Source organism: Rhea pennata, chromosome 22, assembly GCF_028389875.1.
Source record: "Rhea pennata isolate bPtePen1 chromosome 22, bPtePen1.pri, whole genome shotgun sequence".
In the NCBI taxonomy this organism is placed as follows: Eukaryota; Metazoa; Chordata; class Aves; order Rheiformes; family Rheidae; genus Rhea; species Rhea pennata.
Window position 1 is genome coordinate 6,633,972 of NC_084684.1, and position 25,141 is coordinate 6,659,112.

A 25,141-nucleotide genomic window follows, 5' to 3' on the forward strand; every position below is an offset into this window, starting at 1 on the left:
TTGTTTCACTTTGCTGGTTTTTTTCTCCGCCAACCCAAATTTCAGCTACAGTAATATGATACCACTTGGCAGAAGTTAAGAGAATCTTTGGCACATTGGAAAGAGGCTTAATGTAAAGTCTACTTTTTTTCTTTTTTCTTTCTTTTTTTTTTGAGCTTTTTGAAACTCCAGCAGTTCAGCACAACTTTGACAGTAACTGCAGGACTCCTCACAAATGTTCCAGATGCAACTGTGAGCAAAAAGATTACCAATACATTCCATGAAGTGAATTATCTTAGCATCTCTCATCTCTCTCTAAAAAGCACTGAAGAACAATATGCATCCAACAGAACAATTTTCTGCAAACAGAAAGAAGAGCTTCCGCTCAGCTGACAAGAGAAAAAACAATGGTTATAGATGTGGGATTTTTATGCATATTCCCTGTGGTGGCTTTGTAGGCTATTGTGGGAGACACAATGGAGCCGCAGCTCAGAAAAGTCAGGTAAGAGAAGGATCTAATTCTTAGATGCTTAGAAAGGGAGAGGGGTTAACAAATGTGTGTGTGCGTATGCTTTTTAGAAAACTAGTGAACCTGCGGAGGAATCTAAACAGTTTGAAAATAACCGTTAAGGTAAAAAAATCTATTTATGTCTTATCTGAGTCCTTTTTTGGCAAAGGATCCTAAAAGGAAATGAAGTGTCTAAGTAGAACCAGGTCATTAGAGATGAGTTGGTAGCTTGCAGACAACTAAATGGTGAAGGTACAAAAGCTTTAGACTGTTTTGCTTCAGTGTTGGCTGTCCTCCTGAGTAACTCTGCTTTCCTAAACTAGTATGATGTGGCATGCAAATATTCTGGTTTCCTTAGCAGCTGAGCTTCCCTACAGACTCCAGAGACAGGGTTCTTGGTGCAAGATCCAAAGTGAGAGTTAATGTTGGACCTACAGAAACTGTAGCTGATGTTAGATCTATTTCAAGGTCCATCTATCAGCAAGATGGACTGGTACAGATTACTATTCAAGGGGAACCTACAGCAAGTCTCTGGGACTCTCACTAAAGTGGGAGTTATTTACGTGCCCATTATGGGCACGAAAAGGTTTCTGTGAGAAACACAGGAAGTTGATGAAAAAGCACTGTCCATCCACCTGTGACTTCTGCTATGGTATTATTCTACTTTTATTCTGGAATTTTGGTGGGGTTTGCTCAGAGGGAGAAGGTAATGTTAAGCAGTATTTGCTGTAGGAGTAGACAGGATTTTAATTCTGCACAGAGATCAGAAGATGTAAGAAAGAAAAAGACTAGCCCCACCCAGCTCTGATGAGAAGCACAGCATACATCCGAGACAAGATTGAGCCTCAGAAGTAAGACTCAGCTTTTATGTACAAATATTTGTGGACTAGGACATTAAACCGCCCCATTCTTCTCTAGTTTAACTAAACTAGTGTTGGTAAGTTTCTGAAAAAAAAAACAGCTGCTCCTTGTGCTTCAGACCACTTCCCCTTTGGACTGAACTGAGGAAGTAAGATGCTGAACTGTTAAATTTGGAGATAAGAGGTGCAGTACAGTACCTGATGCAGTGATGGGACAGGTCAAACAATGAAATCTCAGGCACAGCTGGACTTAAGCTGCTGGAGAAAAGGAAAAAAGGAAAACACGTTAATCATCTCATCTAGTCCCTCATTCCTATGAATCCCAGTAAGGGGCTAATACAGGATCAAGGTCAAGTTACTGCAGATGCGGAATTAAGCTTCCCATAAATACCTACTGACCTTAAGAAGATGCACCACTTAAGTAGTGTCTCCTGTCAGTACAGAGGTATTTTTTTAGTCCAGACTGATGTTAAAGGACAGTTAGATAGTTACAAACATCTATATTCTCTGGGATTGTTCATATACTGAACTTCCTCTCCAAACAGATGAAACCAGGGCAAGTTGCTTTTTATCCATCCTTGAGTTTATGTGACACGAGAGTAAGCTTTGCATATAAAGAATGTCAAATGTTCAGCCAGAATTGCTGAGCGAAACACAATTTTTAATTAACCCCTTTTACATTCCTGGGGTGATAATGCAGTTCTGTGACAGCATTTTGGGATGACTAAGGCTTGACAATGAAATATGCTAACTTTTGCCGTTTCATTCTCTCAACTCTGGTGGACAGAATTCCCATTTCCAGCAATCCCCTCTACTTTGCCCCCACCAAGGACAAAAACCAAGACTGTTTCTGAAGGCAGGAACGTCACCTTCCGCTGCGGACAGAAGATCATTCATAAAAAAGGCAAAGTTTAGTAAGTTCTCTGTCTTTTATTTCAATCCTTTAGGACACTTTTAGCAGCTTACATACCAAAAAGGAGAAAGAATAAGGAAGCATGACAAAACAAAGTGTACATAAGAATGTAGTTTACCTTCTGGAGCATGTAACTCCTTTATTTGGCAGAGGGGTGAGGAAGAGCTTGCTAGCTGTGACATACGGGATAGAAGAAAGTAGAGTGCAAATACTGTTTATAACATTGCAAAGCATTTAGTCTGAAAGCAGAGCTATCAGAAATGAGTAAGCTGAACTGAAAAGGGTAAAATCCGGTTCACACATACTGCATAAGGTAATTCTTACTGTTTGGTCAAATTCCCCGGCCTATATTCTACAAAAGACTGCAGTCTTGAATTTATTTAAATATAATTAATAATTTGTTAGCTCTTATTAACTTATGGGCATGTAATTTCTGGATTTGTCCAAAGCTGATAGATGTAAGTAAGCGCCCAAGTCCATGGGTCAGTTTGGCCGGAGGACCCAAAATCCCATCAACTTTCAGTAAGATTCAAGCTCCTACTGTTAAATTTAAGAGTTTAACAAAATAAGCTAAGGTTTTCTGTACATTTTAAGTAGACAGTGGTGGTTATAACAGGGCACTATGCACTCTATGCTGCAGTAGACTTGGCTCAAACAAAACTTACCAGCAGAGAAGGACCACTAACATATATTGCTTTATACTGGATGTTTCATAGTTTAATTTCTGTTATTTTTCTTACGACAGCTGGTATAAAGATAAGGAGCTTCTGGAATACTCATATCCAGGTTACTTATCCTTAAACGATGATCACCTGAGCATCATTGCAAATGCAATTAATGAAGGAACTTACACTTGTATAGTAAAGAAAAAAGAAAGAATCTTGACCACTTATTCCTGGAGGATCAGACTGAGGCACTAATAAGGGCCCTGGAATGAGAACTTCAATTACTGCTAGTTCTGTTTCAAATTCAAATTTTTTCTTTAGCATTTTATATTTAATCTGCAGCAGTACAATCAAACTTTTAAATCAGCTGCTTCCATAGCTTGGGCAAGAGAGACTGGGACTTTATTTTTGGAAAAACTTTTCCAAGTTACTTTTAACGGGTAAGAATTTATCAAGCATGTCCCGTATAGAAAGATAATTAAAAAATAATAATAAAAAATTCAAGGGTCAGATTTTGCAGTTAAATGACCCAAGTCACTGCAGACTGCTGAAAAACAAGAACAAAACCCCTCACCAGATAAATGGATCAACAGATTGATGGCTCAACTATGTTGCAATGGAATCAGAGGCATTATGGAAGAAAAAAAACAACCAGTAAGTAAGAAAAACACTCAGTAAGTGTTCTGCTGTCTTGGTTTTTTCTTTTTTTTTTTTTTTTTTTTTTTAAGATTCTGGTGAGAATCATTAAAAGGGCTTTCAGAAAAATACATATAACTTTTTCTTTTACTTGACGGAAGGAGGATATAGGACCACAGTAAGCCTTTTCTAATTACTCCTTCTAATTACTCCACTCTAATTACTGAATTCCACATTTCAACATGTAGTTACCTAAGTAGCCACAGAACATCTTTCCTTCCCCTGCTTTCCTGTCATACGCATTTATTACTTGGGTCAGCACATTATACTATTTACCTTCATCTGCGGTTCCTCATAACTTGTCCTTCTAAGTGTCTGATCAGTAAGCCTCTGGACTCCTGTAGAGATAAGTTCACTTCTATCACTATCCATCCCCCCACACCCTGAGATGAGCTAAATATGCCACATCAGACAAGAAAATGGCAATAGTATTAGTGGGCAAAACCAAGTGCACTTAAATGTGTGCATCAGTGGCACACTCATTTGCATAGTCAGCATCCCCTGACAGTTACTACATTTAATGAAAAATACTCAAAAGAAAGGTAGAACAATTTATCCTTAAGTGCTTTTCAGTCTGCATAATGCCACTTGAAGGTAATGGAACTAAGCTACTTTAGCACTAGTTGAACATCTGCCTCAGAAACAAGCCTAGATAAGCCTTAGTATGTCATTGCAGAACCTGTAAACTCATTTGGACAGTGATAGATGCATCCCTGCCTTTAGGCTACGTCTTTCTTTGACTCAAGAGATAGAAAGGGTATCATCAGTGCAAGTGGAGGCTTTGGCCCAGATTATTTTGGCCCAGATTTGTTCAGTCCAGTTTCTAAACGACTCAAGAACTGATTTTTCCACTGCCTCTCTTGGCCATACCATAATCAAACAGATCTTGTTGTTAAGACATCTTTCCCCAACGTTAAAGCAGCCTAAATTACCCTTTGCTCTGTTTCATCCCTTTTTAGTCGTCCTCGTAACCTTGGGCAAACAAACACCAGCAAAACTACCAACTATCTCACAACGCTGTAAGCGACAGCAGTCTAGGAAGGCCTGTGTTACAGCAGAAAGGCTCTATCAGTAAAACTGTAAAAAAAGCTCACTTTGATTATAATTTGATTTTACAAAAATAAAACCTGAAATAAATCAACAGCAAAATAGTATCTGAACTGCAAAAATCCTGTGATGCCACTATACTCTCATGCAGTAGAATTTCCACTTTGGTCTAAATGCTATACCTCTGCAATTCTTCCACACTGCTGAAATCTGTTTTTTAAATAGGCACAATTTCAAACTAATTAAATACTGCAGTTCTGTTCCTAGTGAAACTGACTTTAACTTATTTTCTCCCCTCACTTGCCCTCTTATAACTTGCATATGATTAAAAAAACCCACCTCCCTTATCAGTGTCAGAAGTCCAGGGTTAAGTTAACCCACCTTGGAAAAATGTCTTCCAATTGTATATGAAAGGCTTGCTTAAAAAAAGTTAAATACCAATAGTAACCGCTTATCATTTAGGTATTTTTATCCCCTTTCATTTCTCACATATTTATTTAGTATGAATAAATAATCTTAGGCTTCACCTTTACCATCACATGTAGGCAGGAGTACAGGGCAGTAAAAAATTTAAAAATGCATCTTTTGTAGGGACAATTACAATCAGGATCATAAACCGCAAGCACTCTGTGCAAAAATAGACATTTGAGCCAAAATAAAAGTTGAGATGTGGCAACTGAAAAATGCTGCTCTACTGAGGAAGAGCCGATATTCCCTTCTATGAAGAAAATTGGAGTTACACATACCTCTTAGAGCCACATCACATTCCCACGATAATCCAGCAGTAGGGTTTGTTGCTTTTGCTTTTTTAAAACCAAAACCATCCAACTTCGATGCCAGATAAATAATTCTTTCTTTTTGTCAGTGAATCAGACCTTCCATGAGTGATGCCCCCAATGGCTGCAACAATGCCAAGGAAGTTAGGAAGGAAGTAACGTCACAGAGTGCAAGATGCACAACAGAGCTTGAAACACAAAATGTACAGTCACATGTTTGATCCTTTACAGTTTACCACAGGCCATGGCAAAATGGTTCTTCTGTGCTGCAGTCTGTGGGCTGTAGCAGAAACTGCTTTTCCATAGGTTATTGATCTCTGCATATAATTACCATGAAGGAATCTCACAGAGTATCATGCATAGTTCAGTAACAGACCAGTAATACAATTGTTTCTCCTCCAGTATCAGGAAATGAGGCCTAAAGAGAAAATAGCTCTGTCTTCCTTCACAGAAATATCCTTTCTCAAAATCTACAATTTTAGTGTATCTAAATTCCAGTTCCAAGGCCCTTATGTCCAGTAAAAAACTCTTAAAGTGCACTGAAGTCAATGGAATATTTATCATTTAAGGTATGCCTTTCACTGGACTGGTCTGACTACATGAATACCTGTCTGACTACATGCAACATTCTTCTGTATTTTCCAAATCTTCCTGTCCCCGGAAAAGAATGATGGCATTATCATATGACAGCAAAAGACTGTGACATTACAACATGATTCCTTTGTGAGAACGAATCTGAATATGGCATTATATTCTATAGTCAGTACAACTAATAGAATTAGTTAATGGAAAAATGAGATATCTAAAAGAACTGCTACAGGAAATACAGTTTCCATCTCCATAATAAATCTTTTTTGATTTATAAAACAATATATTAGTTCTTTTGCACCAGCACCATTGTAAATACATGTATGTGACAACTCAGTGAAGTGATCAGCCCACTAGTGCACTCAAAAAGGTTGTCAGTGACTATCAAACACAGCCTAGCCTCTGCAAGACACAGAACAGGAGAGAAACCTCAGAAGTGTCACGACTTCTTGCCCAAACAACCACCTTCGGCCATATGAAACTTACAAAAAAACGTTGTGCCTGGGCTGACAATATGCTATAATAGTTTAAGCAGCAGATACGGAAACAGAGAAAAAAAAATCTCTCAGAAGTTTCCACTCTAGAAGACTTAATGCCACCAACCTCCAAGCTTTCTGCATGTGAAGAAATGAAATCCTTCACACTGTTAAACAATTAAAAATGTATTTTAATTCTACAAATTTACAAGCAAAAATACCCCTAAAAACAACACACAAAAAAAAAAAAAAAAAAAAAAAACTGTTCCAGGACTGTACTTCAAGTTTTCCTTTGTCAAATTTTGTAATGATCCTTGGCTTTCAGGTTATTTCCAGTCCTCTAAATGGAATGCAGCAGTTAATTAGTTACACTCCGTACCCAGCAAGAGCCTTTGAATCTGTGATGACATCTTTTTCTGTAAAAAGCATCTAGTCCCTGATGTGAAGAACAGAACCGGGGGCACTCAAAAATCCACTCACATGAATGTTTTTGGGGGGAGGGGGGGTTGGTTGTTTGTTTCTTCATGGTGAGTTTAAAACTTGAGGCTGAAACCAGGTCCTGCAGCAGATGCTCCCTGATTTGTGGTGGTCAGATGAAAGCCTGTGTCTTTCAGATCATCATCACCCTGTGAAAACCAAACGCAAGTCAATTACCAGAAAGTGTCCGTGCACACGTATTCTCTTCTCCAACACAAAAACTAAAGCCAAAAAAATCAAAGTATCCTTAGAAGAGAAACAGATGTTTGATTTCACGGCATCATAGCTAACTTTGATGCAGCGTTAGTCATGTTATTTAAACATTGCTTTTCCGTTGTCTTCTCTAACGGATCTCAAAATCTGTTCTTAATTTGTATACCTACTTTTGACCAACAATGTTAATGATGAAAAAAAGTTGTGAACACACTCTGTAAATTGATGTATTCAGCATCTAATGAAACACACACTGTTTATTTTCCATTTCACCTTCTGTATCCTCAAATATCAAAGCTATACAAACTTTTAGGCTACTTCATCTGTAAGCTGGGCACTGTATTGTGTTATCTCATCTATGCTGAGTCATAGAATTGGTAATGAGAAGCTGATATAATTAAGGTACCTGAGACTGTAACACGCCATACTTAGAAGGGCATCTTTTCCAGTCAGTTTTTTTTCAAACTGGGAATACATATGGAAAGAATGCCAGTCTTGCCTTTTACAGATTTTTCTCCAATATTGGAAAAAGCAGAAAGTTTCCATCCACAAGGCATATGCAACTTGCCAGACTCAAGATTTTTTTTTATTTCAAAAAAGAGAGGAAAAAAAACCAAAATGCAGCTTTGAAAGCTTAGCTGAAGTGTAAAACAATATGCACGTTCAAAACAAAAGTTGTTCTAAGACAGTGTATCACTCCTCTCTCAGATTACGTATCGCAGTGATGATTCTGTGAAAACAACAGTAGCTGCATCAGCCATTTGAGAAAAAACAGAGCAAATGTTGGACTTTTGTAGTTTCTTCTTTGCGCAAGTAGGGGTGAGTCTAACAATTCTAAGCCCCACAAGACTAACAGAATCCAATCCATAGCAACTTTTCCAAAAGCAGAACCTGAATATGGATAAGGACAGCAGAAAAGTCTATATCCAACTTTCTCTAGCCACTGTACTTACCAGCTGACTGTATCCAAGGCCTCCCTCAGGTGGGCGGGGGCTAGTGCCACGTTTCACTCTTTGTTGTTCACTTTTTGCTGGCCACGTGGGAAACATGGAGGGGTCAATAGGAAGGGGAGTCTCTCGGAAATACTCATGCTTCAAACCATCTTCAGCAGTGATTCTTCTGGCTGGATAGTATGTCAAAAACCTGAGAAGAATTCAGGATAGCAATGAAGTAGAGAAGAGAGACACACAGGCAGAAAGAAAAAGCCTTAGCCTACAAGTATAAATTCTTCAGAAATACAATTTAAAACTCTTTGATTTTAGTAAAGAATTTTATAATGAGTACTGCTGGGGACAAATAAGCTATCTAACATAACTACCTAATTTTAAAAGCAGGCTTCCTATATGAAACCATAATTAATGGAACTGCAGCATGAATATCAAAAGTAGCTTTCACAGAGACCTGTTCTTTCGAGTTTAAATCATTAGACAACTTGGTGCCTACAGTTAGTCAGATATAGCTTGAAAGAGAGCTAAGATGATTCAATCAAACACTTTTACAATACTGCTTTGTTCTTTTAGGGGAAGCGTGTATAGATACATCACATATAACACTAACATAATGTAATTTGACTATGCAGCTTGTGGTTGTCCACTTTAAAACTTTCATAATACAGAAACATGGTTTAGTATACCATCCATCCTCTTTAACGGTATATGGTCCTGATTATGTAAATACTTATAACAAAAATTTGAACATGTAATTAGTTCCACTGACTTCAGTGCACTAACTCATGTGCTTCAGCAGGTTCAAGATCCACAAACATACAGTGTGTTATCATTCTAATCCAAAATAAGGACATAATGCTATCAGTGAAACAATTAAGAAGTAGATGACATTTATCTGATACCCACTGTTATTAAAACAAGCCGCGCTTGGACCTTCTGGAAGGCTATCTAACTTTCAAGAAATTATTCATGACTCATTCAAAAAGCGGAGCATCAGTTTGTTTTAAGTTACATTGAATGGGTCAACAGATACATCTTAAAATTTTGTAGTTAAGAATAAAGACAAGTTCTCAATAGGATTTGGAACTCGGGCCAAACTTTTCCACTAGTTCATGGCATGAAACGTAAAGGGAATACTAGAGGAAGGAGGAGGAGTTCTCTAAAGCCCCTGCTGACTTCCTAGAAACAACTAAAAAAAGTATTGGGGCCCACGAGCAGAGGTAATTACAAAGACTGGCATAACATCACGTGTGACAGAACTCCGACAATCTAGCAGAAATTAAGATTGGTATTTTCCTAATTCTTTAATATGATCTCTAGAACGTGCTGCTCTTTTTCCTTTTTTAATTCAGTCATACATAGTTTCATTGTTTAACAAGATCCATCAGCAGACTGCACGATGGCTGACTCATGTCAGTAAATATGACATGAGCGATCTAAAATTACTACTGAAACAGTACTGTATTCTTCTAGGATATCAGTGCGCAGAAATAATCTTGGACTCAAGGTAACAGCGTTACCTTGGTGTTAAAGACCACGGTACGCTGAACAAAGGTGTTCGGAGAATGATGAGCGGCACTGCAAGGGAACGTCACAGACAAATCTGAAATCCATCAGCATGTTTTGTTTAGTCACTGAAATACCATGCTTCAGGCATTCTCCACAGCTACCATCGCATGTGAACACATTTTCCCAGGGATCCCCTGGCAGATAGTACTCACTTGTTCATCAGATCAAACCCCTGATCAGAGAGGAGTGCTCCAAACCTCTTGCGTAGATTGTTATAGGGATACTCTGTGAATGTCATCTTCTTTACAGCTGGCAGCTCATTGTAACCAGGCCAGATTTTTTCACTTGGAGTACCCAGGTCCTATAAATTAAAATACCTTGACTGTAGCTTTCCTGCTTATTCATTATATAGCTATGGGAGTTGACAAGTATCCAGACAAAACAGACAAAATACAAACTATCATCTTAATCCAACGTATCTACTGTAAACAAGAATCAAAATATTAAGCCCTTTGTTAAGGCTGAATCTCTGTGAAAGAGGCTTTTATTATTATTTTTTCTTACTACCCTCATGCACCTGCCTCAAAAAACAATCGGTTAAAATTCAGAGATGTTAAAAATGTTACCTTAAAAACTTTGTTAATCTGGTCAACTTCTGACTTCCCTGGAAACAATGGTTTCTGAGTTAACAGCTCTCCAAATATACACCCTACTGACCACATGTCTATTGCTGTTGAATATTCCTGAAAAGAGGAAATATATTATACATTATAAAATTAGTAAGATGCTTTCATTGAGTAGCTTTAAGAGTCTGCCACCCTGAAAAGAACACATACTGTCACTTCAATACCTAAGGCACAACTGTCAACTACATTTAGAAGTCAAAGTTACTGCAACTTTGAAAATGAGTAGTATCATATGCACAAACATTTCAGGATATAGCATGAAACTCACCACAGTGTGCCCTTTCTTCTTCACCCATGAACAGAACATCACAACTAGCATTTCACAGTTAAACTCTGAACCCTGATTTTGCTGCCACAACAACCTCAGGCTGGGCACAATACCTTACTTCCATGGTACAGCTCTTCTCTTAAACACAATCATTTCACCTGTCATAAGAACATATTTCATTCTTCCTCTTTTAACAGAATATTAAGGCTCTTAGTATAGGGCTTCTTTGATTTTCACACTCATTTTTTTGGTGATCATGCAGTACTTTTTTTTCGGTGTGACTGTTGTCACAGAACCCTACTGATTTCATCCAGATTTCAGTCATGAAACAGGTAATCAGCAGAGAACATTACCAAAATATGTCCAGTGCCTTGTTCTGCTCTTGGGCATCACAAATTTTAGAGTAAGGTGAACAAAATCCAGCTGCGCAAGGTGACAGCGAAAGTTTCCACCAACCCATGACTGGCCAATAGTTTTATCACATCAGCATTCTAAAGGAGAACACTTCCATCCATCACCCGCCTACCTTCTGTCTCTGGAACAATGAACCTTTACAGCTTTTTTATTAGGAATAATAAAATTGAAATTCCAGATTTTTCCATCTCTAAATTTAATAAGGAGGCAAGCATACTTGTACTTTGTTCATAAATTATATAATAAAGTTAGTGTGAAAGTCATTCCTGTAGCTCCCACAGGAGCAAGCAGAAACATACCTTGGCACCAAGCAACAACTCTGGAGCCCTGTACCAAAGCGTCACAACTACAGGTGTGTAAGGCTTCAGTGGAGATCCATATTCTCGGGCTAGTCCAAAATCCCCAACCTGAATGAAAATTAGTTATCAGCAATATTTCTAATATTGACCATACCATTTACTAACAGTGCCAGTGTGTATTGGCCGTATCGGCTACTGCATAGCCTCCAGCCTTCAAAAATAGCCACAGAGAATAAACTGTCTTTCAGAGACCTTCCTTGTTTCCTTTCACCCAAGAGGGAGAGATCATTTTATTCTCAAGCCAAGCTGGAGTTCTTGTTACTGATCACCTTGACAGATTTTCTCCGTGCGCTAGAAGGCTTATATGGCAGGAGAAAGAAACAAAAAAGATGACGTTGACTTCAACTTTGCAAGTTGAAAGAAGGCTTCCTAAGTGCTGTAATAATGACAGTATACAGCTGGTGTCTAAAATTTAGAACCAAAGAACTGAAATGATATAACCTGATCCTATTCACATTGTTCCCCTAAATTTTCGTAAGATAGTGAAAGGCTGTGGTTTTTTCTTTCTTTGTGTTTTTTTAAGGTATGCAACTTTTTTAAAGACTCCTTCTTCATAAAGAGAATGTCCAGCTCCACCAACAACTGTACACTTCAGCACTACTACAGTGATTTATATTATTTATTTACTTAGCCTTACGATCTCTTGAGCGACTCTACTTTAAATATTAAGGGACCGAGACAGAAAGAGGTAAAAGACACCATCACAGATTCAATACGCCGTATCACCAGGAAGAAAACATTGATCATAGTTGTAGTCATGCTATAAACAATTCGGTCTTCACCAGACCATGCTTATTATTTAGTCACGACGTAGCATAAATCTTGCAGTTGTGGCAAGGCAGCCTCTTTATCTAAAAGTAAAGTCTTACTAATTTGCTATGGCATGTTTCACATGACATATCCCATACCTCTCAAAGACTAAAGCAAAACATTCTATCCAATTCTTGATATACCTAATAATGCAATGTAATACTGCAATATAAGCTTTTTAAGGAGTATGGTATATTTCACTTAATCCTTACTAATCCTTACTTTTAAAATGCCTGAATGACTAAGCAACAGGTTGGAAGTTTTCAAGTCTCGGTGAAGTATCCAGTTGTCGTGAAGATGCTTGACTCCTCGCAACAGCTGAATCATCAAGGTTTTCACTTCACCTAAAGCGATAAAAATAAGCCAAATATATTTATAAGGAGGAATCTCCCTTTTTTGGTTTAGGCAGGAAAGGCAGGAAAGAAAGGCTCATCAATTTAACAGCATAGCATAGACTACCACAAAAAATGTGTTGCAGAATGAGAGTGGTTAGACCTACATGGCTGCCAACAAAGCAGCATGAATTTGGATTGCTGGAATTAGCTAAGTAATATGCTAGGAAATTAATGTCTCTCAGCAACATGAGAAGTGGCCAAAAATGGAACATAGCCTCTTCCAGTCTAGCACAAGGGAAACGCCTCACATCTGATGCCTAATTTCATTCTGAACATACAAACTGGATTCATCAGTCAAACATCACTATGAGTAACAGCACTGGCAACCTACTATCCTTTTTAAACCTTTATCAGCAAAATTAGGTTTGACAGAGGACAAAGCAATGAAGACACCATTCCAAAGAACACTCAAAGGAAATTCCAAGGCATCATACAAGCTAGTTCTCTGATGTCAGTACAGCCCAAAGACGCTTAGGTCTTTGCAGGTCAGTTTTCCAGCTTGAGAATTATAGGAGACTGTAGCAAATAGTACCTGGTAAAAACGGTTGCTTCATTGTTTCCATTAGACTCTTGAGATCATGTTCTACATAGTTCATTACGATATAGATTTTATCCATATTACTACCCACAACAATTTCCTAAAACGCAAAAAACAAATGATCAAGGTAAGCACATATTGTTTAAAAAGCATCTAAAAATGAATTTTAGAAATATACTGGATAACTGGTACCTGCCATTGGTAAAATTCATAGAAAACTTAAGACTAGATGCTCAAGACAACAGTTCACTTCTGTGAAAGATCAGCTTTTGAAGAGACAAGCACTAGCAGTTTAGTTTTACAGGTAGCACACAACTGCTCATAGAAACAAGCTCTGTTAGGAATGCTAACATTTTTGTAAGGTATTTTAAAATCCAAGAGACATTTCAAGGAAAAAAAAAAAAAAAAAAGAACTTTTTACATAAAAAGGTGGTGGCCTTACTCTGACAGTGACAATATTTGGATGTTGTGCTTTCAGAATAGTATTTATTTCTCTAAGAGAAGTAATGGGAAAGCCTTCCTTTTCCTTTTCCATTTTTAATCGCTTTAGAGCCACAATTTCATCTGCAAAGAAAACAGAATTATTAACTGACTTCACATAGCTCATAAAACATACGTGAAGAGGTCTCCTCAATGTTTTGTCACTATTTAAATGGGAGCCATTACTCAGACATTATATCTAACCAAGAGATAGAGTTAATCTGACATTATCAAAATAAAAGAAAAAAGAATAAAATTCAAAAAAGCAATTCCAAATTGAGAGAAAAAATGCCTATTATGGATTTTTGTGTATTCTAACATAACTCACCTGGAAAGAGACTAAATAAAACACGTATTCAACTCTGAAGTCCTCGCCATACTTTGGAAGATCAGATGTCAGACAGAAATGCTTCAAATGCAATTTATCTCCATTTAAAATATTACTAATGTGAAATATTTAACTACAAATGCTTTTGAATAATACTGTGGAGAATAATGGCTACACCAGTCAGAGTCAGGTTACACCAGTCTCAGAGAAGGCCTCGTGACAAACAAGGAAAAGAAAAAGTAGCCCATGGACACTGTCCAATAAGCAAGTGAACTCAAGAGAAACCAGCAGGTCAGATGTATACTTCCAGTCCTCAAAAAAGACAAAATGGTGGCACTATGCTGAAATAAATGGAGAAACCAAGATATCCAGAGTTTAAACTTGTCACTAAAATCACAGCCAGTCGATGGGAAACTGAAAATAACTATAACTCATGTCTAGACCGGAACATACGTCCTCTCAAAAGCTCTCTTCACCATCTGTCAACTCTTTAAAATTGCATGTATTTAATTTATACTACTACAATTCTCCCTGAAAATGGCCAGCTTGCAGGAGAGTAACACTAATGACTTTAACACTACAGGGAAATCAGTATCAGAGGCAAAAGGTCAGTACCTTGCCATACATCATAGTTTTCCAGGAAAAAATAATGCTGTAGTGGTATCACAATTTTTGTTAAAACCTCAAACTAAGTATTTCTTTCAGTTAGATAAACAAGCAAGCAGATTTTTTAAAGCACAGATCCACCTGGATCCACATGAAGTGTTTTTGAAGAGGCAGCTTTAAAAAAAAAGTGAAATTTCTTTATGCAACAAAATACTGTGCTGTACACTCAGAGCACACAAAACATTGCTTTTACGAATCCCCTATTCAATAGCTGTACTTACAGTGCCACCTAGTGGCCCGCTTACATCAAATCAACAGATGAATCAACTATCTAGCGAATCACAAGCAATAAACAGTTGCCTACTGAGCCAAAAATTAAAATCATATTAATAGTTCTACACAGCTCTGGTCAATACAGAGATTACTTCTGAACTTAACTGGCTCCAAGTGAAACCTTATGTCAAAACACACATCCATTAAAAGGGATAGCTTACTCACGGAAAAAAAAGAAAGAAAAAGGTTTCGACAGATTTCATTCATCAGTGCAAGATACAGAACCATAATTTGCTTACAACTGCAGCTCTAAATTTATATAAAAGACACAAGTAGAAATTGGCCAAATGAAAAATTCATTTATTACAACATATCTCTTTCTTAAGGCAGAAGATTGATATAAGATAGCGTATCAGTTTTGTGCTTAAAATGCAATCTGAGCGCCAAGAAATTCAAGCTGTATTTATCACTCTCCTCTAGACTTCCTGTTGTACTCCTTGTACAATTATCATGAAATTAATTCAGCTGAATTCACAGAGCTCAAAAGGTGGTCCTGAAACAGAACAGTCTACAAAAATGCCAAACACCCTAGATTCAACTTGCATACAGTACTTGAGCTTACAGCTGAACATAACTGCTGCAAACTCGCTCAATATAGCAAAATAACTACCAGCTCCCTCTACAGTTCAAAACTTCTTCATGATTCAAAGTCCACCTCTAACTAGCCAGTTCCTAACTAGCCATCTTCAGTGAAAACTTTACACTTGGACATGATATTCAGCTTCAGAATCCTTGTGGCTCAAAATCTTTTTTACAGTAATAAATAGAATGTACACCAGCTCCTACTGCACAAGCACTTTTCTAAAAAAAAAAAAAAAAAAAAAAAAAAAAAAAAAAAAAAAAAAAAACTTTTCCTCATCTTGTTCCCATCCTATAAACTTAAATTGGGCTGCAATGCAGTATTGTTTTTACATTCATAAAGCACTGACCAGCTCAGTACGATAGAGGGCTGATTTCACAGTTTAGAGAATAGGCAAATAAGTACATTTTCCAACTCACAGACCCCAAAATTCATGCTGACCCTCACAAATGACAACAGCTTTCAAGCTAATGTGGATCTTGACTGAAATGTTTCTTACATTAGATGACATTTAGATCACAATGCTTAATTAGTACCACAAAACATTAACTGGAGATCACTTATACTAACCAGTCTTTTTGTCTTTTGCTCTGTAGACCACACCATATGTTCCCTCTTCAATCCTGTTCAAACACTGAAATTCCTCGACACTACGACATCCCTGGAAAAAAAACACACACAGACTGACAACATTTACTCTTCAGATGTCTGTAGAAGGGTTTTGCCTGTTTATTTTAAGAGGATGTAAGATGAGCTTCAGCAACTTCCTAGGAATAGCTAGAATTTATCAAGAAAATTCTACGTATTTCTATGACGAATGAAAAAGGTATCTTTGGAATTTATTTTTACTTGCATGTCTAAAGAATTCCTGGACAGAGTCTGTCTTTCAGTATAACTAAGTTACTTCATTAATTCCTCACTCATTTACTTCTGCAGAAAATGAAATGAAATTTTGGTCACAGTGGCAAAAAATGTCAACTCAGCAGCTTAAGACTGATGCCTTTCATATAGTTCAAAAAGAACATGCAAAAAGAATAATCACCTCCCACCCAATTTCTGTTTCTAGCAAGTGAACTCTTCTCTCATCAGTATCTATTTTTACACAGCAATACCAAAATAACACAATATCAAACGTATTACATTCTTATCTACATCTAAAAGAGTCATCTTTTTTTCACTCCATGTATGTTTTGTTCACTTGCAAGAAGAAGTTAGCAGTATTTCACACACAATTGTGTACGTGTGATGTGGACTCAGTGAGGGATAGTCTACCCACAAATTCTCTTATGCCGAAGAGCTATCACAAATGCGTTTTTATCACGTTAACAAAGCAGCTAGGGAAATATTCATCCGCCTTCTTAATCATCCTCTAAATGATCCTCTACCTGAAGTGCAGGAAGATATTTAGGAAGTTCCTGTTTCAGTTCAATGGGGGAGGAAGCTGGTGAGTCAGGAATATAGTCTCCTTCTGTCATTGCATTGGAATGAGGGCTGCCCTCCCCAGCTTCCTCCTCTTCTCCTTCACTTCCTGCTGAATCTCGGTCAAACCTTGACTCTGTAACTTTAAAAGTCAGAATCAGTCATGGAAAGAGGGAGCCATTTGTAATACTTAAATTCAGTTCTAGACAAATAACAGAAGTGAAACTTTGATCTATATAAACGAGATAGTGGCAAAGTGTATGAAGTTGCATATATAACGTATATGTGCAAGCTATTTTAACACTAAAGATCACTGAAAATTTAAGCAGCCTAATTTCTCCTCTTGGCAGAGATGAGGCTTTCAAGAACTCCATTTTCTGTCATTCACCATTTCCAGTGTTAAGTACTGCACAGTGGGGGGAAAAAAAATATATATATCTTCCTTTACAGAGAATGCAAGAGAAAACTGAGCCAGTATCTCTCATTCTAACTGCAAAACCTTTTGATGAGAGGACAAAATAAAACACCCAATATGAAAAAGAGGGAAACACTAAAGAAATCAGATCCTAGTCTAATGAGCTAAACACACAAACTTGGAACAGATTTGGGGAAATTTCTCACTCTGACTTGAAACTAGGACTTATTCCTTTCTCTGCTTCCCATTTAAGAATAGCCAGAAAGTGCCAAATACTCGGCGCTCTAGAATGATGGCAAAACTGCAAACACTAGTAGATTTAGTAAGTGGCAGTAACACTTCCTTAAAAATTCAGTATTTGCATTGTACCAACTGGGATGTGGTTTCCATTCTCCCGTTCTTCCTCTTCACTCACTTCTTCTTCACTCACTTCTTCTGCAAAATAGAATCAAGTACAACTGAATAAATTCAACACTTCTGTAGTCCTTTGCCACGTAGATCATTGCTAAAGTGCTTTTATCATTTGGGGGATTAATTTGCCAGGCCTTGTTCACCATTATCTAGTTGTGAACCCATACTTCTGTTTCACTTGGAAAACAAATACTTTCTCTAATTCAACAGAACTTCACCATTCAGCCTCCAAGAGGGAATACAATTCTTATCAGTATCTGGGAACTTAGGGTGGGAGAAATAAATTAATGGGGTCAGGAAACTTACACATATTAGCTTATTACCTTTAACTGATTTTCAAATAGAAATATCCAGCCTTCAGACCAGGCTGTTGTGCCTTTTCTTTTCTTTACTAATCAATGACAAAAAGAGCAACATGACAGAGACATTTTTGTTTCACACCTCCCCCCACCCTAGATAATTTTGGAATTGTTTTGTACAGAATATTTCTTACAGTCCAACTAAAAAACTATTTAAACTGCTAGTCTTACACCATTTATGAAGACAAAAACAGCTTTCAGGTTTTCTAATCTTGCTTCTTAGATGAATAATTTGTATTACCTCTATTAAAAGGATAGAATATGACTTGTACTTGGTTTTTTTTTTCCTTTTTAGTTATCTTGACCTGTGAGGTCTCAGCCTATCCTAGACTAAGAGAAAAGGAAAACATTGAAGTAAAACAATACAGAACAGGAAACTAAGATATGCCATATCATATTATTTTAGGACTTCTATGCCACTCACCAGCCGACTGCTCAGACACTTCCTCAGAATTACTTCCCGTCTCCTCTTCCTCCTCCTCTTCCTCTCCCTCTTCCTCAGATCCTTCACTGCTAGACTCTTCTTCCTCTTCTTCTGAGCCTGATCCAGATTCTACTGAGGAAGGAACAAACACATAACTAAGTATATACATTCTACATAATAATGCTTCCTCAAAAGATGTCTGTACAATGAATTACATCTACTAGATTGCATTTATCACCTGATGAAGACTCCGCTGAGCTGGTTTTTCTCTCACTGTCACTGATGTCTTGCAAGTCTGAAAGGGGATCTCTCTCTTCTGGTTTCTCTTCTTTTACTGGGAGACCATAAAAATCAAAAACAGGGTGGTGACTGAACATCACCTCTACTCCAGTCTCAATACTCAAAGCCTTTATTTCCTCTGACCATTAAGCTGATGCTGAACATTCATCCAATACAAATCACTGAAAGAATTTCACATTCTCTTCAAGAGACAAACAGCTTTCTGAATTGCAGTGGTGCAGGATTAACCGGCAAAAATGTGGAATATTGACTTTTTTTCCCCTCTGAGTGAAATAGAAAAAAAATGCATAACATGATAACAAGCTTCATTACAGTATAGTCTCAGCAATATGCATACCTACATACAGTGCTTATTACCAGGAGTAATTCTGCTGCAGTCCCTTTAGATCACCATGGAACAGCATGTACAAAGAACTACTGACTGATTAGACATTACATTCAAAGGACTTGCTGGCTGTCTCCTCCTGGAATTTCAGCTGGTTACGCTGTGCAATCAGCTTCTTTGTACACGAACATACTCATCGAAAATAGTTTCAATGACTTTTACAACAACTTCAACCATTACACACATTAACAAAACAGACACACAGCTTGTCTTCCTTAACCAGACATTTTTATGTCAATTGTGCAAGTTCTCTGCTCACAGCTAGGACCTTCCATGCATGGCAAAGACCATTTTCTGGCTTAAAAAACAAAATTCACCATCACTAAAACAGAAGGCTGCCTGAAGTATTTATTTTCTTCTGCACAAAGACAGCACTAATATTGTTTGAAGTACACTAGTTCATGGAACAGCTCCCTCTCATCAACACACCTAACTGGACCTAGTATAAACAATCCCTCTTAAATCTGCAATAGCTGATTTCTTACTTCTATAACTTAATTCTATCTCTTTCATCAACTCACGTTCAAAACTTTTTAATTTACTGCTCTTACTAACAAAAACAAAAGATTCATTCAATTTGCTCCTTACACAGTTACCTACAAAAGAATTACTGCTTTAGAGAAGAACATATACGTCACCCCTCACAGATTTTCCAGAGTTACACCACCATGGCTCAAGCGAGCCAATACTTTCAATAGAGAAAAAGAGATATATAACTAAAAACGTAACACTCTTCCCCAAAACAGCTCCTCATGGCCCCGAGGCAAAGGCATTATCAAGTGCAACTACTACCTGGTTTCCTGCCATCTCCCTGCTCAAGCTTGTCTCTTTGTTGTCGTAATGGACTGCGGCTCCAGGGTCTCATTTTTACTTTGTCTCCATATTCTTCCCTCACTGCTCTATGATGCGCAGAAACTAGTGAAAACAAAACCAAAATAAATCCTTACCTCTCTGCTAGTTACAATTCTTTTGTCTGACAGAGCCACCTGCTTTGTGTATTATTCCTTTTTCTTAGAAAAAAAGGGGGAATGAGCTGGATGGTAGAGCAAGTGGAACCTAACTACATTTAAGAGAATAAAGGATTCTGTAAGTTACTGCATAGAGCTTGTGCATTGCAGTTGGCAGTAACTACTTACAGAAAGGTGCTGTCATACTTAGGAAACAGGTGCAAGACGTCCTCTATACTACACAGTGACTACTCTGAACCTAAGACATTAATATAATAGAGAAAAGCGGACAGACCTGGGAAATGCATAAAAACAGCTAAGGGTTAGAAGGAGCTGACAGAAATATAAAGAGCAATAAAAATAACTAAGATCAAAGGTTAGGTATATTAAGCAATACTAGTATAAATACCAGGCATAAAAAGAAGCTGTTTGGCATGATTAGAACTGGAAGGAATAGCAATAATTACAGCTTAGTCTGCTACTCTTTAGCAATCTTTGTCACTTGATCACAGAGGTAGGCTATTCTTAGCTCTGAAATCTAGGAAAAACAGAGATCATTTAACTAAAAATGATCTGAACTTAGTCTGCAAGAGATCTGAAATGTAGTGTGAAGTGAGAATTTAAATGTAAAAGTTGATTTAAATGAATTTATACTGTGCTAAACAAGCAGTCCTATGAACACAAGAACTAATGGTTCCTGGGTTTCTATACTTGTGTCTTGCAGTTGACTGACTCTGCTGTCTACAACATTAGCTCCAGCCAAAGCTTTTTCTGCTGCTGGGTTATCAGACTTGATTCCTACCACAGCCTTCTACACAGCTGGGAACACTTAAACGGCAAGGGAGAGGGCGAGAGACCACGTATTTTCCCCAACCACTAAAAAGCTTAATTTTGAGGATTTAGCCTCTATCAAATTGGACTGGACTCAGCCAAAGAGTTCAGAAGGGACTGTGATCATGACAGACACACAGACGTGCAACCTGAACCACGTACCTCTTTTTCTGTAGGAAATCAAACTAGTGAAAAGAGGCAGAGAGAGAATTACTGAAAATTCACTAACAGCACTAATAGCTCCATCTGCCATTGTATTCAAAAGACGATATAGCTAGAAAGCCTGACATTTTACTGTCCCACGTAGGATTTCACAGGCTTTTTTCCACATAACTCCCCCCCCCGCCCCTTTTTTTAAATTAATTCTGACACTGACCTAAGTAAAATATGCTTTCTTGCCTTCTATACCTCCATTCCAACATTATGTCATCAAATAGTAAGCCCAAACATACATACTGGAATAGTTACCTTCTCTTCTGGCTTCCCTTTCCTTACGCCTTTCTTCAGCTCGTCTTTCTCGTTCTTTTTGCTCTCTTTGTTCTTTTTGTTGCTCTCTGATTTTTCTCTCTCGTTCTCGCTCAAGTTGCTCCAGACGATCTCTAAAAAAAGAATTATTTCTGTTACACTACAGTTCACTACAAATTCAACTTCTGGAGTAAAGACAAACATTTTTTCTGTAACAAACTGCAAAGTATTCACTGCTGATTGCATGCCTGTTAAAATACACAGGTAGCTTTCCATCTGATCCTTGGAAAATAGTGCTTCAGAGACAAAGATTTGGAGCTATGAAACACACAAGCTTCTGCATCCTTATCAGGGTTTAAACAGAAACAAATCAAGTTCTGTTAACAGATCCTATCATACTGTACAAAACTGATTTGCTCACTTTTTCTTCTACAGCGAAACACTGGCAACAACTTCACTTCGAAATATTTGTTCTAATGAAGCCACATACAAAAGTAGATAAAGTCAAGAAACCACTCTATCAGGCAACACATTCACAGGAACACGGTACAGGCATCAGACCTTACCAGCTTTTACTCTGAACTTTCTTTATCAGTGCAGAACTACAAAGAGTTAGGGACACATTTAGAGGAGGAAGAGATTCATCTCTCTGTTGGTTTTTGCAGGCCGGGTTGAGGAGAGGAGGGGCAGTGTAGGGGTGATGCAAAATACCTCTCCCTCCTTGAATGCTCCCTTGCCATTTCTCTCCGTTTCTGTCTTTCCCATTCACGTCGGGCTTTATCCTGCTCTTCTCTATGTCTCTTCCTACGCTCATGTTCCCGTTCTTTCTCTTTCACTCTGGCGTGTTTCCCTAACCAAGAGAAAAGTGAATTTTAGAGTGCTGCTATTCAAGATATTCAGTGCTCTTATTTTCCAGGAAGCAAAACTAGAAAGATGAAACATGACAACCTATATCTGTGTTCTCTGACCTTTTCTTAATGAAAAAATCCTGACCCAAAGGGGTGTTACATAATTAAAAGCTTGTAAAATCTTGCATGAATACTCATGTTGAAAACAGAGGAAGTTTGTTAGTAACAGGACTTTTCTGTTACTGTTTTACATTGAAAGGTTAGTTATTCTTTTACAATCAGATGAAAAGATCACAGCTCAACTCCTCACTCAGTGAAGCCAGGAAGAAGTTAAACAGACTTCAAAGAATAAAACTGGACCCTCTGTCACTGTCCCAAGGTGGTTTCTGTCATCTCAGACATATATACATGTCCTTCTTATAAAGGCATGCAACTTAATCAAATAAACAACACAAGTTTAACTCCCTTTGCCTTACTCAGCTGTCACATTTTCTCTAGTTCAGTCACTGTTATCTATCCTCTACACAGTGCCTGCTCGGCTTGACCTTGGGAAGCTACTGCAAGTATCAAAGAATTGTGATAATACCACCTTCTGCTGAATGACTACGATGTCTCCGCTTCTCTTTCCTCTTCTCATCTTTTCTATGATGAGTTTTTTCTTTCCGTGACATTTGCTGTGGAGGTTTAATAGCCAAGGAATCATCTTCTTCTCCTCTAAAATACAACATAAACCCGGGAAGCTTACGTGGACTGTCTAGCAAAGTGGACATATTTCCTCTCTTCTCCATTTTGAAAACAATGCGTTTTTTTCCTATTTGATTAACTTATATTAATGTTCATGTCTCTAACACCCCTGAGCCAAGGCATTAAGAGTACATTACAGAAAGTCAGACAGGTGAGTAGTCATGCTATTACTGTAAGCACTTACAATATGCAAGCAAACTGAGGGTAATTAAGTATCAAAGAGAACTTCAGCAGGCCTGCTTTAACTGCACTTTGAGAAAAAAATTCTACTTCTAGGTAAAGGCCAAAACTTGATCACATTGTTAAACCAACTGTAAACAATTGGTACTTTGAGAACAATGTTTGTTGCCTTTGAAAGAGCTGATGAACCTGTCCTCCTTCTCATTCTTACCTGTCTTCCATAGAGTCTTCCCTCCTGTAAGGTGAATTTCTGATTGTTATTTCCATGCGGTGATCTCTCAGCTCCCCCTCTTCAAGGGAATCCCGCTTTGAATCCCGATCATCCGACTGTAATAGGAACGCAAGAAAGTGCAAAAGCAAAACATATTTAATATGTATGTTGCAAAAAGAAAAAAAGAAAAAAAGACAACAGTATGCAACTCTTCCATTTCTGGCTCAGAAGCCAAACTTGGTTTGGTCAACTGGTCAACACCAGTAACGTATGCTGATATATGAAACACAAATTTCCATCTTAAGTTATAAGTTGCCAAATGCAGTTAGATTGCAACGATAGCTGAAATTCTGTAAATTCAATCCAATTTGACAAAACTAACCCACAGCTATCAAGCAGGATCACAACAATTATTGTCTTTTTCTAAAAGATAATTACTTTGTTGCATGTGCAAAAGACTTAGTTACCGTAAGTTAAATATTTAAGCCAACCAGTTTGAAGACAGGAGCCCTATAGAATTTCGTAACTTTATAACGTAACTTATTTGAACTGCAACTTACACTTAATCGCATCAATTGCTTAACCTTTTCAATAACCGTGAAACTAAGGGAAGTATATAATGCAGCACTACTTAGACTTTAGCAAAGCTAAAATTTCGTAAACTTGAATGATGAGAATTAAGAGGTCACTCGTGAAACATATACAAGCACAGAGGAACCCCACTAACAGGGCTAGAAACAGCATTATTCTGATCAAAAAAAAGAAAAGAGAAGATAGGCATTGCAGTGCCTCACTCCTCATTACAACCACTTGTTTATTAAAGGGTAGCTTACATTTTTCATGCGTTTTATCTCTGCCTTCTCCTCTTGCTCCTTCCTTCGTTTTTTTTCCTGGAGAATTTCATCTAAAGTTTTCACTTTCCAAGAATCCTTTTCATCACCCATTTGAGTTCAAAAAAGCTCTGAAAAAGAGTATGAGGTTAATGAAACCTACACAAACTACACAGTCACTAAACACAGTTGCACCAATTTTACACGAATTTTTCACGTACAGCTGAACATTTAATGTAACATCTTCAAGGAAAATCGAGCTGTATTTGACTTACGCTGAACAAAAGAAAAGTCTGACCTAAACCTCAAAGCATACATTGGCCTTCCCACGAACTGAAGGACCCATTTGAGCAAAATGAAGACAACATCTACAAACAAGATCCTGCACTTTGCCACTTAGGCAGACGCAGAAGTGGCTGTAAGCACCAGCCTATCAAGTACAACTTCGGTACCAGAAGGATGACGAAAACCCCTGCTCTCGGTGGTCACAACTACAGCCTCCTCCTCCGCCGCCGGCAGCGCCACTACTCCATCTCACCAGACAGCACCTCTGGGCCCGGGGCTGTCCCCCAGACCTAGGGGCCGCGCAGGCGGCCGGGGGGGGGGGGGGGGGGGGGGGAGGGACGAGCCAGCCTTACAGCCTGCGCCGCGCGCGACTCCCCAACGCCCGTCTTCACCTCAGGAAGCGGCTCCCCCGCCCAGGCTCGGGGCTCAGGCCCCCGACCCCCGCTCAGTCCCTCGCCTCGGCACGCAGGACAGCGATGCGACACGGACCGGCTCCTCCCACCGCCGCGCCGGGAAAAGGCCCCGCGCAAGGCTCACGCGCTGCCGTCCCTGTCGCGGGCCCGCAAGGCCCCACTCACCGCTGCCGCCGCAGACTGGGACGTGGCCGCGCGAGACAAACGCCACTTCCGCCCGCCG

General features: G+C 38.4%; 1 protein-coding gene and 1 long non-coding RNA gene across 12 annotated transcripts; one reads left to right on the top strand and one right to left on the bottom strand.

The window, feature by feature from the left end:
* Positions 1–1,094: 1,094 nt before the first annotated feature.
* LOC134149941 (uncharacterized) lies at positions 1,095–5,686 on the top strand. The gene is made up of 4 exons (XR_009960546.1): positions 1,095–1,139; positions 2,135–2,261; positions 3,006–3,579; positions 4,581–5,686. It is a non-coding gene; the product is annotated as an uncharacterized LOC134149941 (long non-coding RNA).
* Positions 5,687–6,678: 992 nt separating this feature from the next.
* On the bottom strand, positions 6,679–25,124 carry LOC134149939 (cyclin-dependent kinase 11B). Of its 11 annotated transcripts, none has more exons than XM_062593286.1 (20): positions 25,084–25,124; positions 24,224–24,351; positions 23,391–23,506; positions 22,845–22,969; positions 22,119–22,257; positions 21,399–21,541; positions 19,957–20,079; positions 18,718–18,813; positions 18,480–18,611; positions 17,655–17,720; positions 16,837–17,012; positions 16,022–16,112; positions 13,567–13,688; positions 13,119–13,224; positions 12,414–12,535; positions 11,322–11,429; positions 10,281–10,397; positions 9,867–10,015; positions 8,152–8,341; positions 6,679–7,134 (listed from the first exon to the last, which is right to left on the bottom strand). In XM_062593286.1, exons 2-20 carry the CDS (start codon positions 24,332–24,334, stop codon positions 7,042–7,044), a joined length of 2,325 nt encoding a protein of 774 aa, XP_062449270.1. In that variant the 5' UTR covers positions 24,335–24,351; positions 25,084–25,124; the 3' UTR covers positions 6,679–7,041. The 11 variants fall into 11 exon arrangements, with proteins under 11 accessions (XP_062449270.1, XP_062449272.1, XP_062449269.1 ...); XM_062593288.1 differs by lacking the exon at positions 25,084–25,124 and adding an exon at positions 24,898–25,053 and having other exon boundaries at positions 16,837–17,006; XM_062593285.1 differs by lacking the exon at positions 25,084–25,124 and adding an exon at positions 24,898–25,053.
* Between the last annotated feature and the right edge of the window lie 17 nt (positions 25,125–25,141).